The 14,792-nt window shown below is 47.0% G+C and overlaps 2 protein-coding genes across 6 annotated transcripts in view; both read left to right on the top strand.

Moving 5' to 3' along the window:
• SLC10A7 (solute carrier family 10 member 7) overlaps positions 1 to 5,313 on the top strand; it is a 146,488-nt gene extending 141,175 nt beyond the window's left edge. Inside the window, exon 13 of the mRNA XM_038134375.1 lies at positions 225 to 5,313. Within this exon, the coding sequence (XP_037990303.1) occupies positions 225 to 287 (63 nt within the window). The 3' untranslated portion in view covers positions 288 to 5,313. The remainder of the gene's footprint in view (positions 1 to 224) is intronic.
• LOC119700072 (acrosin-like) lies at positions 987 to 13,478 on the top strand. Of its 5 annotated transcripts, XM_038134372.1 has the most exons (8): positions 987 to 1,118; positions 1,633 to 1,681; positions 3,916 to 3,952; positions 6,010 to 6,078; positions 7,079 to 7,285; positions 7,624 to 7,889; positions 8,125 to 8,270; positions 8,750 to 9,651. In XM_038134372.1, exons 5-8 carry the CDS (start codon positions 7,125 to 7,127, stop codon positions 9,455 to 9,457), a joined length of 1,281 nt encoding a protein of 426 aa, XP_037990300.1. In that variant the 5' UTR covers positions 987 to 1,118; positions 1,633 to 1,681; positions 3,916 to 3,952; positions 6,010 to 6,078; positions 7,079 to 7,124; the 3' UTR covers positions 9,458 to 9,651. The 5 variants fall into 5 exon arrangements, 4 of the variants coding, with proteins under 4 accessions (XP_037990300.1, XP_037990301.1, XP_037990298.1 ...); XM_038134370.1 differs by lacking the exon at positions 1,633 to 1,681 and having other exon boundaries at positions 1,060 to 1,118; XM_038134373.1 differs by lacking the exons at positions 1,633 to 1,681; positions 6,010 to 6,078 and having other exon boundaries at positions 1,028 to 1,118.
• Positions 13,479 to 14,792: the final 1,314 nt, after the last annotated feature.

The raw sequence follows: 14,792 nt of genomic DNA, 5'->3' as shown, positions 1-14,792 counted from the left end.
CCTATTTCCACGGGATAGCCTCAGTCTCCCAGACCAAAACTTACAGCATCCTGTCAGAACAACGTCAGAAGAGGGATGAGGGATATGGTCTCCTCTTTGCCATTTTCTTGCTTCAACCCCTCTATTGCTCGTGATCATTAGACTGCGGCTTCTATAAGGAGGCTTTTTGACTTAAATTCCTCAAAGTTGATGTGTCCTGTTCCTGTAAAATTCTCATTCAACAGAGAGCACCCTGCGGGATGGTAAGAAATCTTCTGGAGTTGCATGGACAAGCTGTGAAGGACTAGAGAAAGCAATGCTGGGAAATGCAGGCTGGAGGCATTGCTCCAGGCAAGTCTGCTTTGTGCCGGCATCTGAAGCTGCAGCAGAGGTCGTGAAAGCGGCCTCTGGATTGTTCCTCTTGCCAGAAAGGTGGAGAGTGAGATCTTCAGTGAGAAGTGAAATTAAATTTATTAGTGATTAAAAGGACAAGAAAGATGTGTTGGAAGCAATGAATGCCAATGAGGCCTCTCAGCTGCTCCCCTAAGCAAATTGCAGTCTTGGTGCAGCATCGGCTTCTCAGTCCCCCAAATTGCAGTAATTGAGTCTGGAGCTGATGGGAGCATGAGTCACCACTTCATTTTCTCATCAGTGGAGGCCAAGTTTTCAAAATATTTTTAGATGCATTTCCACAAAAATTTCTGCCAGCCAGTGACCTATAGAGTGACAAGAAAATGAGCAATAGCTGCTGCTGAATGAGGCTTTGCTCCCTGCCACCTACCCTTCTGATCATAGTCAGGGGCAGGGAGGGCAGGTAAATCAAAGGCTTTTGGAATTATTACACAGAAAAGAGCCCTGCTGACCTGATAGGAACACCTGGATTTGTTAAGTAACCAAAATAACCTGTGAATTCTTGGGCTGCCTGGTAGGTTCAGATGAACTTTGTGTTGCTAGCCCCAGCCAGAAGCAGGTGTGAGATTAGCTACTGATTGTGATCCGTGCTCCGAGGACAGCCCACAGCCAGCAGCTGCAGCCCATAGAAGAGGCTGTGCATCTCCTAAGGATCCCATACTCGTACATCTCATCTGCTCTTTGCCTGTATTCAAAACTGCCACCTGGCACAACCACTTGTCACCCAGGTAAGAAAAAGGAAAAAAGCCTCTGGGCGGTATCCTGTGTGGGAGGGCTACATCTAGTATAATAGTCACAAAATCATAGACTTGGGGATGTTGGTATGCTGGTGCTGGTTCATCTCTGGAAGAGAAAACTTACTATTCATGGTCAGTTTTCTTATGAAACAATTCCAACTTCTAAGGGAAATCAGCTGTCTAGAAAGGGAAGAAAATGGAAAGGAAAGACAATTGAAGGAAAGAATGAAACTGAAAGGAAATTGAAGGAAAGACAATCTCATTGATAGGATTAAAAAAATTATGGAGGTCATGTGAGAACTGGCACTCTGCCAGGAGAAATGCAGGAAATAAAATTTGAGAGTCCTGTGACAATAATTGTGTATGAAATTCTATTGGCAAAAAACTTTGCAGATCTGTGCTCCCTCTGTTCTTTAGCATGGTGACTGCAGTCCTTCCCTATTTCTGTCCTTTCTCTGCTGCACACCCCATACCCAAGATGTCACAAAATTGTTTTATTTCCCAGTGCCTTCCCTGTGTAGTTTTGCCACTTCTTGTCAACACTGCCTGATGAAGTAAGTGATAAAATGTCTTTTTCCCTTTTTTTTAATTTTAGCTTCTCCTAGTTAGCTGTCCCTAACTGAACCTGGTGTCATCATCAAGATGATGCTCTCATCTGTTCTCCAAGTTCTCTTAGAGACCCTGTCCTGTAGCCAAGAAACCAGGGCAGCTTTCCAAGATGGTGCTTGGGGAAAAAAGCAGAACTCAGCTTTTTGTGCTGACACTGAACAACTTAACCCATGCAAATTACAGTTCTTGTATTCATTGTTGGGACTCGCAGCTCCCCTGGAAGGGAACACCCACATGATGCAGACCTGAAGCTCACTGCTGGATCCATTAGAATCACTGTCAGTCCTTTGAGCAATCCCAAACTGCTGCTGACATATTTTGCCAATTCTCCAGCAAATTCTTGCTTGTTCTGTTTCATAATATTGCTTAAAATTATAGAAATGTCGGGAGAACCTCTATTTTTCTTTCTAAAAATTACCAAAAAAAAGCTATTTTGATCTATTTTAGGTCTCTGTTTGCCTGAAAAATTAAATGTAATTTCCCAGAAGTGGCTCAGGACTACTATATTTGCCTCACACATTCACTCTGCCCTTCCCCAAAACATACACTCTTTCAGGTACCTCACAGCGAGTTGTATAAAGCCCTTTTTTAGAAAACAGCCACAACATCTGTTTATCTGGTCCAATTCCCTGATAAATAAAATATATCCCAGAGGCATAATAGCGTGCTAAAAATAAGAGTATGACACAATTTGAGCCAGCTAATCTGGTAACTCTGTTTGCTGCAGCTCATGGAGTGTTAATGTGAGAAACCTGTATCTTTCCAGCCCGGCTGGCTGTGAGCATCGCACGGGGATCTCTCCCGGAGCCAGAGCCAAATCCCATAGTACTGCGCTGTCCTGTGCTCACAAACTTCCTCCCTCTGGCCTCTCCAGGTGTAAAAAACCTAGGGGAATTGTGATATGTGAGATTTTGTGTGAGTCAGGGAGCAGAACAGAAGCGCCGCAGTCAGTGGAGCCCGACTTGTGTCGTGTTTGCGATCAGGTAGTGCCTGTTTGTGACATTAAACGTGTAACTTCTCGGATTATAAAAGGCAGAAAGAGCTGTGTGTACCTGCACAATCACATATCAGCGTCCCAAATAATCTCATGGTAATTATCTATCAGGGCAATATCAAAAAACCCAACAAAATTCAAATCTTGCTGGTATCAGTTTTTCAGACGATTTTATGGTAGGGTTTTTTTGTTTTGTTTTAAAGTAAGGCGCATGGTATGTGAGGAAAAAACTCCTCCATGTGTACCACTATGTACAATATATAATTATCATCTATGTTCCATAATTTGATCACATATTTTTAGGAACGTATTTTCTTATCTATCTGTCTGCTTTCAACAGCAAACTCCCTCTGCTAACTCATCCCATTTGAATTTTTATATTTCAATTGAATAAGAACCTTGAATTTTGGTATATGCATAAATATGCTCCAGTATATGGCAAGCAGCAGCTTCCTATGTTTAAAAAATAAATTTAGTGAGAATTTTCAATATTTTTTTAATACTAGTGAAAATAAAATTTGGTCTGTTAAGATGGCACAGTGATATTCTTTGAATAGATGCTACTTTGAATGTGTTTTAAATTTTTTTCCAGAAGCCCCAGAAATTTAGGAGCTTATTTTCTTAGTAACAAAATATTTGCTCTGAACAATCCCAGAAGCATAATACATTAGTAGAAAGAAAAGAGTATTTATAGCCAGTAATTCAGCTGTTATAAATTATGACTGTAAAGAAAGAGAAAAAGGTTCCTTTTTAAAACTTGCTGCCAGATTCTGGTACAGCGATGCTGAATAAGTTAAGTAATATTCTTCTGATGAACAGTCAAGTCTTGACTAGTTTTCATTTAAAGAAGACTTTATTAAGCATTTTTCTCAAACTCATATTTTTTGTTCTGTTTTGAGCAGACTACCATCTGAATAAAACTCTCAGTGACTTTTTAGCCTACATTAAATTCTCACTGACAAACAGATGAGAATTATTATTGATTTTCTCCAGAAAGAACTAATAGGCTTTGCCAAATAAATCATGCAGATCCTAAGTGTGCTATTCATCTCTTCTGCAGATTATTGCTTAAAAGGCATGATAGTTGTCCTTTAAAAATCAAAAGTCAAATCAGTGCTTTGACTTGAAGTGAAAAATTTGGACTGATGGTTGTCCTGGGCCTTATTATTGTTTGGTTTTTTGCAGTTTGGAAAATGAGAGGGCTGGCAGGCATGGATTCTTGGTAAGTGTGGATTCTTAGTTTTTAGGGAACTCAACCACACCTGGAGGGTGGAGGTAACTGGTTTGTGTTAATGAGTGGCTCAGTTATTTATCCCTCCCCAGTATTATGGAGCAACCTAAGTCTCCTGAGAAGCCAGAGCTGACAGTGGAGTTGATAATCTTCAACTTGGATACACTTTGTGTCTGTGCGTCTGTCTGTGTGTCAGTCCTGGCCCAGGGCCCTGACCAGGTCCTGAAATATTCCAGCATCTTTCACTGTTTCAGTTCCCTCTGTTCTGGAAGTTGTAGATACTTTGTGCCCCTCCTATCTTTCAAGAATACATTGTAGGTAATTACTGTGTTTATTTAATTAGCTTTTTGTTGATTTGAGCTTATTTGGTGCAATCACTGGTGCTTCTGCAGCATACATTTCATCACCTGATTTTTTTCCTAATTAATGGAAGAGTCTGATCACCTACTTCCAAGTAGTTTTTAAGTACCCTTGATTATTTTTTGTTGTTGTTGTATGGGAATTGATTTAGAGTTTAAGCATGTCTCAACTAATTGCAAGACATAATACCACAAAGCTGTATGAATTAGCAAATACTAATATGTACTTAACATCTGTTCTAGACACCAGTGTTTGTACCCGCACACAGAGGATGCTGAAATTAGAAAACAGGAACAATGTAGTTTATCCAAAGTCTGTATTTCTCTAGTAAATTTCAAATTATCATGAGACATATATCCCATTCAAATATTCATCTGTTCAGCATCCTCACCAAAAAGAGAACTTTCTAGATGACCCTTACGCCAGCAGAAGTTGTGGTTCTAGCTGACATTACTCAATTAACATTGTATGAGATTTCTCCAAATGTAGTGACTGCTGTATCCATCTTAAAGGAAAAAACAACCAAAACAACAACAACAACAAAAAGCAAACCCCAAAAAAACCCCCACAACCCAAAACCAACCAAACAAAAAAATCCCCCAAAACAACAAAAACCACCCACATCCTTTTCATTTCTCCTGTTTGTTGCTAAAATAATGCATTATAAATTTGCCAAGTCTTGCAAACCAGCACAATTTCATATTCTGGGCACACCATTAATTTTCACAGAAAATATGTGTTTAGAATCACTAGGTCTGCTCAAACATTGAATACAGTTATTTTTCAGCATTTTCCATACAATTAATTTAACTGCCTTGTTGTATCAAAAATCCAGCTGTACCGGAAAAAAAAAAAAAAAAAAAACAAGCAAATTTTTTTAAAAAGCTGGAAGAGGAAAAGGGGAAGGAAGAAACCCATGTGTGACCTCTGGTGGTTTTAAGACTTACTCAGAATATTGTGCCTTCATCAATGATTAAATGACTCTCCCTTTTAAAATGCACTGAGCCCTCATTTTTATGTGGATGGATACTACTACACCAGAAATTCAAACTCTCACTGAGATAAAGGGTGATCATAAGAATGGGAAAACAACTCAGATAAGTAAAACCAATGCAAATGCAAACCTTTCACCAACTCCTTAAAAGAGATTGACAATCTGAAGAAGTATAAACACATGGGGCCTATATTTCCTGAAATAAGAGATGATGGCAGATGCTCAGCTGGCACTGACACATCAGGTAACCATCACTCTGGGAGGACAGGTACTCTCTGAAAACTGAGCACTTTTAATAAGATTGAAAAGAAAGTGCTTAAACACTGAGATGTCCAAAAATGTAATTTGGTTTGCAAATACAGATTTTCAAGTTTGTAATTTTTTCTTCTTTGTGTGCATCTTTTCCTGCTCTGTCTGAAAACAGAAAAATGGGTAGAAAGCACTGTGTAACTAGAATAATATGTGTATATACACATATTAATTGTATACATCTGTATCAGTCAGCAGGTTAATATTTAGATACCATTTTGATTACATATTTTCTTTTTTCTTTGTTTGGTTAAGGATCTTCAGGAGGTTTTCAGAATACATGGGCTGGCATGGAAAGCAAAGCTTGATTTTATCAGATATATCTCAATGCTCCTTAATACCAAGTGCTTTCATCAGTGTTTTCTCTATGACTTGTTCTTTGTAGGCAGCACTTAGTCCTTCAGAGAGAGTGCTGACTGTGGCTGAGAAATCATCCTGGAGAGCAGGGACACAGGTATTTTCCATTTTAGATACACAGGCCAAAATACCACACATACATGACCAAACTGACTTTTACTTAGGTACCACATGATAGGAAAAGTCAGTCAAATTGTCATATTTTAAAGAATGAAAGGAAAATTTGTCCGTCTTGCTGACAAATGCATCCCTGTGCCCCAGGGCCTGCACAAATGTGCTTCCCTGTGCCCCAGGGCCTGCACACCCTCATCCTGCAAGCAGAGGTGCCTATAAAAAAGCTGGAGAGGGATTTTCTATAAGGACAAGTAATGATAGAATCAGAGGAAATGGTTTCAAGCTGAAAGACAGCAGGTTTAGAATAGATATTAGGAAGAAACTCTTGACCGTGAGGGTAGCGAGGCACGGGCACAGAGTGCCCAGAGAAGCTGTGGCTGCCCTCTCCCTGGAAATCTTCAAGGCCCGTTTGGATGGGGCTTTGAGCAGCATCTGGTGTGAGGCGTCCCTGCCATGGCAGGGGTTGGAACTGGATGATCATTAAGGTCCATTCTGACCCAAACCATTCCGTGGCTCCATGTTGCTCCCTGTTCCCCTGTGCCAGAGGCTGCAGTACCCAGAACATGGAACGGGCTGCTCTGTGACATCAGCCCAGGGCTGAGGGCACCCCAGGTGCTGTGGGCACACGGAGGCCTCGCTCCCGGAGCTGGCACGAGCCGTGGGCAGCGATGCTGCTGCTGTGCCTTCTCGTGCTGCTGGCCGCGCGCAGGCCTGTGCAGGGCATGTGGAACACCTGCGAGTGAGTGGCCCCAGGCTCTGGGAGGGAGCTCGGGCAGCACTTCAGGGCTCCCTGGAGAGGGCCCGCTTGCCCTCCATGGCCAGGCCACAGCTCCCCAAACCCCCTGGGGAAGCCTCAGTTCCTTGTGGACAGGCACACGCCCCGTGGCCTTCCCTGGAGTGCCGTCCCCACACACCTTGCGGGGAGCTTCTGCTGGAGCAGCAACAAGCCATAGAGCAGGATGGAAATGACTTTCTACTTGCAGAGGGAACTGCGGGGTCCGGCCCTTGACTTCTGATGATGAGCGAGGCATGACGCGCGTCGTGGGTGGCAAAAGTGCCGAGGCAGGGGCCTGGCCCTGGCTTGTCAGCATCCAAGATCCCTCGGTTTCAGGCACGGGGCATCTGTGCGGAGGGTCACTCATCAGCACACAGTGGGTCCTCACAGCAGCCCACTGCTTTGCTGAGTCCAGGTAAGAAGGAGCAGGAAACAGGGATATCCCCACAACATCAGCGGGTGCCCTGTCAGCAAGTGCCGTATGCTTCTCCCATCTCAATTCTTTGCAGTGTGCCCCAGTGCCTGGGCAATGCAGAGCCCTGCTGAGAAATTGCTCAGGAGAAGGCTGGGCACATGCCACTACTTCCGTGCAGCCTCCAGCTGACATTCCCAGAGCCTGAGGCGTGCTAGGGCAGTCACCACCTCCATAGTGCTGCTTTCCTCTCTGCCTTGAGAAGCAGAAGGCTGGTCACTGCTGGGCTGCCAGAGCTCCAGGCTCTGCTCCCTCTCACCCCTCTCTCTACGTGTCTTCAGGAACATCAGCGCCATGCGCCTGCTGATCGGGGCCACCCAGCTGACTGAGCCGGGCCCTGGGGCCGAGGTGCGCCTGATTAAGCGGCTGCTGGTTCACAAGGAATACAGTCCTGCCGACCAGAGAAACGACATCGCGCTGCTGGAGCTGAACGAACCTGTCCAGTGCAGCCCCTATGTCCAGCTGGTCTGTGTGCCCAATGCCACACTGAACGTGGCACAGCTGGAAACCTGCTATGTCGCTGGCTGGGGTGCCACCACTGCGAGATGTGAGTTTCCAAAAATGGAGGACAAGCTCAATTACACTGGGAAGATGGGTTGGGCTTCCTGACAGCAGAGGCCAAAGCCAGAATAAGGCTGCCTACTCCCTAAAAGCAGACAGCAGGGACAGAGAGCTCCAGCACCCTCTGTAGAGGCACAGCCAAATCCTAGGGAAGGGGATCACCTCCAGATGGGGAAAGTGGCAACGAGCTGCCGGGTCCTCATTCCTTTCTGTGCTCACAGCTCAAAAATCAAGTGATGTCCTGCAGGAGGCCAAGGTCCACCTTATCAATGTCCAGGTCTGCAACAGCAGTGAGTGGTACCAGGGGGATGTCCATACCCACAACTTGTGTGCTGGCTACCCGGAGGGTGGCATCGACACCTGCCAGGTAGGAGAGTCACTCAGTGACAAGTCACTCAGCCCCCAGCAGTGCAGGCAGCACCACTCCAACACAGCCCAGCCCCTGCTTTCCCTGGTCAGTCACTCTCTCAACCCTGGCTCCCCACCTTTCCTGGGCTTCCCACCCATTCCCCATGTGCAGGGTCTAGCCCAGGACCTTCCTTGTCCCAGAGGCCTGGCACTCTGCCCAGAAAGCCTTGCTAGCCTTTTTGCCGTCTAGACATCCAGATGCCAATGCTGGAACATCTGTCCTCCGCACATCCAGGATCACTGTGCAGAGCTGAGAGAGAGCCTGACTTCATAGGCCCCCAACCCACTCCCAGCCAAGCTTCTGGAGGCTCCAGCACCTGAGCAGAGCCTTGCTCAGCTGAGAATACAGCTCTGGCAGGGGCTGTGAGAGAAAAGGAGGAGCACCAGTGCTGACAGGGGCCACCCAACACCACCTTAATCCTCTCTGGTTCTCTGCAGGGTGACAGCGGGGGTCCACTCATGTGCAAAGACAACAGCGCTGACTTCTTCTGGGTTGTCGGAGTGACCAGCTGGGGAAGAGGCTGTGCCAGAGCAAAACGGCCTGGCATATACACTTCTGTTCAGCACTTCTATGACTGGATTCTGGTCCAGATGGAACTGCTTCCACAAGTAGAGGCTTCTCGGGCATGGAGTCATTATACAACCACCTCACCCTGGACTCATCCTACAAACGCCCCATGGCCCACTCAGAAGCCATGGCCGAGACCACCTCCCACTCATAAGCCATGGCCAACAACACGGCCCACTCCGAGGCCATGGCCAACAACACGGCCCACTCCGAGGCCATGGCCAACAACGCCGCCCACTCCAAGGCCATGGCCAACAACACGGCCCACTCCGAGGCCATGGCCAACAACACTGCCCACTCCAAGGCCATGGCCAACAACACGGCCCACTCCGAGGCCATGGCCAACAACACGGCCCACTCCGAGACCATGGCCAACAACACTGCCCGCTCCAAAGCCATGGCCAACAACACGGCCCACTCCGAGACCATGGCCAAAACCAACACCCACTCCGAAGCCGAGTCCGATACCCACACCAGTGGAAGAGATTAAGAGCTGCCCATTTCCACTCAAGAAGCTGATGGAATTCTTCACTCAGATGCAGGAGCTCCTGAAGAGCCTACAGGGAATTACAGTTTGAGCAGGAGAATGGACAGGATCCAGTGCAGCTTGCATGGGACCATGCCCATTTCCTGCTGAGGCAATGCCTGCTGATCCAAAGGCTGCCTCAGTGCTGAAGGCCTGCTCTGTCCTGCCCACGTTGCTCCTCTACATGTAAGCAAGTGCTAATGTTGACTTAGTTGCTGAAATAAAGTTGCCTATGTTTGTGGTTAACCATGCTTTCAGTCCAGTCTGGTTCTGGGCGAGGCAAGGACTTATTTGCCCAGGATCTGCAAAATGAGGCTGCCTCACACCACTTGGGTGCAAAGGGTCACTCTAAAGGACTAGAACTGTGTCTGGTCAGACAGAAGAGTGCTCAGAGCCACCACAGGATGGAGAAGACTGGCACATAAAGGCTAGGAAGAGGACAGGAGGAGACAATGCCACATGCAGACACCTTAGGGAGGGACACATTGAGGCACACAAGCTGGTGACTTCCCTGAGCAGACCAGGGAAACTCCTGAGCATGACCAGCAAAATTTCTGTCTGTCACAAAAACAGGGAGAAGCTGAAAGGAGCTACAGTGCCCTAAGGAAGAGCAAGATTTCACAGGTAGCAAAGGGACATTGCTGTGTGAGGTGGCCACACTTCAGAGATGTTTGAAGGAAGAGGTGGCATCATTCTGGGGAGGAGAAGCTGGTAGGAGCAGAAGGACCCAGGAAACTGCATTTGTATTGCCCAGGAAGGCCAAGGTGAGCTAGTTAACAGCACCTGCAACACCAAGTCTTCACAGGTGGGACAAACCTTGGATTCAAGGGGAAAAGACAGAATGGAGGAGAGAAGGTCAGAGAAAGAGAGGCGTCAAGGAAGATGAGGGGGATGTGTAGGCATGGCAGATAGGGAGAAGGGAGGATCAAGGAGCCAGTCTCACAGACACAAGGTGTGTCCTTGGCCTCACATTTCAGGTGCCACAACTGCCCTTGTCAGCGTGGGCCCAGAACAGCACTAGCCCTTGCAGACGTCAAGGACGGGGAGGCTCGCAGAGGATGTTGCTGTGGCTGACGTGGCCAGCATGGACTGTGCTGCATCCGCGTTTCCCATGCTTTGCACAGGAAGGATGACACTGCGTGGGTATCTCTGGCATATTTGTGCTGCACTGCTCGCCTGCCATGGCTGTGGCCAGATTGGACACGTGCATGCTGTCTGCAGCAGCCATGTGCTCTAGTGGGTGCTTTTTGGGAAGGAGCTTCTGGCAAGTAGCTGCAGAGAGTGGGGTGGCAGTGAACCTCCCGAAGAGACCATGGTGCCACACAGGGTGTTTTCCTGCAAGCTGCTAACAGGAATTTCTGGGAGCCCCTGCAAACAGAGGGGCTAAAATAAAGCTGGAGAGGGGCTTTTTTTACAAGGGCAAGTAGTAATAGGACAAGGGTGAATGGCTTTAAAGTGAAGGTAAGTTTAGAATAGGTATTAGGAAGAAATTCTTCTCAACTAGAGGAACTCCATGGCTTCAAAGCCACAGTCAAAGCAAATGTCACAACCATCTCCTCCTCTGAGATGGAAAAAGCCTGTCACAGTCGTTACCGTGACACGAGCACCTACCAGCAGCTTCAAACTGCTCATTCAAATGCCAAGTGACAGGCAGATGTTTGCAGTAAGAAATACAGCCCTCTCAGAGCCTTTGGTTGCATCACCCACCGGGACAGCATTGCCTCAGCCTTCTCTGGCCGGGGCTGTGACCTGCTGGAGTCACTTGAGCTCAGCCGGGCTCAGCTCTGACCATGGGGCCCAGACAGACCACGTGGCACTGCTGGAACTGGAGAGAGGTTTGCTTTTTCTTGTCACAAACGCCTTCGTTAGCAGGAAGCTGTCAGGAGAAAGGGACATAAGACAACTTACACCCTGCTTATTGTTTTCCCAGCAGCGTTTGTGTAGTGGATTTCTAGAAGAAAAATCCCACTAACTGCAGTTGGGAATTTAAGATAGCACTGGGGACAACAGTGTATGCTCTCTAGTGGCATGATAATTAAGACAGAGTATAAACCATTTAAGCTGAACTGTCACTGGTAAGTGCAGGGGAGGATTACAAACCCTCCCTCCTCCCGAGCGCTTCCCGCCGCGCCGGGACCGGCCCGGGCCGCGGGGCCGCCATCGCCGCGACAACGCTGCCCCCTGGCGGCGGCCGGCGGGAGCGCGGAGCGGCCGGCGCTGCCCTGGGGATGGATCCCGCGGCGCGGGCCCACACGGATCCGCCCGGGAGCGCCGGTACTGCACGATTCCTGCCCCGAACCGCGCGGGCAGACTCCGCTGCAGGCAGCCGCTGCCTCTGACACGTCGCGTTGGTGCTGCCTTAGACACTGGCAATTACTGGTGACACCTCACTTCGACAGGGTTAAATATTTTCCCGCTCCGGGCCGTGTGTTTGCACAGGAAGGATCAGCAAGTCACGTCTGCTGCCTTTCCCTCAGCACCAGCTGCCCGATGTCCTTGGTACCTGGCCGTCAGTTCTTAATGTACATCAACATGCACTGATATACAGCCAGGCTGATCTTTGACTCACCTTTGGAACACCAACACATTTTCTCAACAACAAATTATACTTTGACATTAGAAGGTGGCAATCTGTAATGGATATTGCAATCTGAAGACTGAAAGAGACTATCTGTGATCTTTGTCCTCAGCCAAGCAAGCTGGAGTCTCTCTTCCCTCCTACACATTATTTGATTGTGGGACATAACCTTGGGATGTACTAATAATCATTAGTCAGAGCTGATGTATCCGTTACAGGCCTGCCCTGCTTGGGGAGGGAGACGTTCCCTAGAACAGCAGTAAATCAGCAAAACATGCACTTAAATATACAGTAAAATGTGGTTTGAGACACGGTCCTTCATACATCATGTAGCGAAATGTTTTATTGAGAGAGTCACACACGCACTAATGAGGAAAGAGGGCTGCCGAGACCTGCGGAGGGGAAGCAGTTCGGTGGCAGGAAGGGGCTGGGAGAGATCTCTGAGCAGCTCCTGGTCCTGGGGAAGTTGTGACTCCCCAAGTCCTTCTCTGCCCTATCCTAGCCTTGGACGAGCTGCCAGGAGAGAGAAGGGAAGGCAAAGGAAGGAAGGGAGCCCTGTAGAGCTGTCCAGACACAATGAGCCTTAAGGGCCTGGCAGGGGCAGTGAAAGGGTCCAGCTTGCCAGGAGGAGTGAGAGTCTGTTCTGCTGTTCACCAGCTTTGCAGGTCAGGCTGCTACTTTATCCTTTGTTTTTGCTGCTAAGCAGCTGTCTTTTTGGAGCTGAATGTTGCAGAAATTGTTAGAGCTTCTCCTTTGCTTTTTTACAGGCATTTGTCATAATTATTTAAATCAGAGTGAATAAATAACACATGTATCTGCTGAATGTTTTACTCTCTGGGTTCCTGACCTTGCTGCTTTGCCTTCCTTGGTTTTGTGGTCCTGACTATTTGCAGAAACTGTGCCAAAAGGGCTGGCCAAGCCGGCCAGCCAGATCTCTGAAATGCCTGGGGCTGCATCCCACACTGATCTGGGAGAGTCTGAGCTTGCACATCCCTGCTGACTGTGATTGCTGGGCCCACAGGAGCCTGGGACTTCTCCTATGAGTCTTGTCACCCTTTTTGGAGCTGGCCAAATCGGTGCATGTCTGGCTTTTTGTGCTTACTAGTGACAATTCAACCAATGCTGGAAATGCCTGTGATGTCCAAGCTTTGGATCAGCTGTCTTGCTTAGTGCAACCTCTCCACATGACATTTTGTTATTTCAATTTTTTTTTATTCAGTAAGTATAGCTCAAGCTTTGCAATAGCCATAGACATTTTTACTGCCAAAACTATGTTTGATGCCTCTTTGGCTGGTGGGGGGGATAGGCTGAAGATGGGTGTGCATTAGCTGCTTTCAGTACTTCTGCCCCCAAACCATGTCACTTCACTGAGGGGTGACAGCCTGGCATGGCCCACAGGTGACTGCAGGCTGAGCTGCCCCAGAGGACCTGAAATCCCCAGTTCCAGCAGAACGTCTGTGACCAGCCCAGTCAGGCACCTCGAGAGGGAAATAAGGCAAGTCTTTCACTTGTCTCTTCAGTAAATATTAGAATGGTTTGTGCCTTTGTTTTCCTAATTCTGATTTTTTTTTTCTCAGAAATCTGTTACAAGCGTGAGCACAGACTAATTTCCATATAAGGCAAGCCAGTTAAGAATGGGGATGTTTGAATGGTTTGCCTTTTAAAAATTAACCATGCTTGTGTTTGTAACAGCCTTAAGAAGAGATAAGACCTCCATTCCTCCTGGCATGGCCACTACAACAAACAGAACATCATTCAGAAGTCAAGAAAAAGACACAGGCACTTTAGGTTTCAGCTGAGAGAGCTGCAAAGCAGCAAAACTCATTACTAATTCAGAGGAGCTGTATCCCTCAGAGCTCACCATTACTGGTCTTACTACTAATAATACTGGAGCACATCAATTTAGCAGAAGGCAGAGTTTGGCAGAAGGCAGAATGGTGTTGAAGTGCCACTCTCCCAGTCAAACACCTCCATGAGGCCTTCCCTTGCTCTAGTCAGCCTAGAAAGAAGCAGTGCTGGGTTGTGGGGAAAGAGCTGAGAAGAGGAAGGTTCTGGTTTTACAGCCAGAGCAGTCTGGTAACATTAATCCTAGAGAAACAGTGAAAGAGGCCACAGGTATTTGTAATTTATTCATAAAGAGCGATGCCATCATAAGAAACTTTTTAAAATAATATGTGATGGTTCTTTAAATATTTAAGAGTTTGTTGACCTATTTTCTCAGTTAATTAGGATTTTTTTTGGCTGCATTAACAATGACTTGAATGCAGTCTGTTTTAGTCACTACACAGTTCAGCTACACTGGGTTACAGAAACATGATTTCTTTCTGAGGCAATGACATGGGAGAGGAATGCCATTGTGAGTGTCTAGATGTGTGCTTAGAAACCTGGAGACTTACTAGTAGGTAGGGCATAAGCTCAATTAGTGAATATAAAACCATTCACCTGGCATCCTTCTGAGTCCTAAACCAAACTTTGTCTTTTCAATTACAGCACTACCCTTGTTTTCTCTGCGGCAAAGGGCTATGGTGCAGTTGCCCTTCTCTTCAAAATGCAGTGGTTAAGAGCATCAAGCTCATCTCTGCAAGCTGCATTTGTGAGTACACTTCTTTTCTTACTAATTTCTTTTGCCCTTCTAGAAGTGAAGTTGATAAAAATTTGTCCATGTGTGCAGCACAAATCGCAGTGCAGCAGTATGGTCAGAAACCAGCTCTTTCTGAATGCTAATGGAAGGCACTGTTAGCAGAAGCTGCACTCTGTGCATCATGCTGGAGCTGGAGCAGGAGGGTTCGTGTCCCACCTGCCTCCTCTG

This window comes from Motacilla alba, chromosome 4 (genome assembly GCF_015832195.1).
Source record: "Motacilla alba alba isolate MOTALB_02 chromosome 4, Motacilla_alba_V1.0_pri, whole genome shotgun sequence".
NCBI lineage: Eukaryota > Metazoa > Chordata > Aves > Passeriformes > Motacillidae > Motacilla > Motacilla alba.
The sequence above is the reverse complement of the archived record's forward strand: the minus strand, read 5'-3'. Positions and strand labels throughout refer to the sequence as shown.

What these genes read in the sequence shown, in the direction of transcription:
- LOC119700072 (XM_038134374.1), top strand. Translation starts at nt 6,764, where the DNA reads ATGCTGCTGCTGTGCCTTCTCGTGCTGCTGGCCGCGCGCAGGCCTGTG. An exon ending in GGGTGCCACCACTGCGAGAT is followed by an intron (nt 7,890 to 8,124) that starts GTGAGTTTCCAA and finishes CTGTGCTCACAG; the next exon opens with CTCAAAAATCAAGTGATGTC. An exon ending in GTGGCATCGACACCTGCCAG is followed by an intron (nt 8,271 to 8,749) that starts GTAGGAGAGTCA and finishes GGTTCTCTGCAG; the next exon opens with GGTGACAGCGGGGGTCCACT.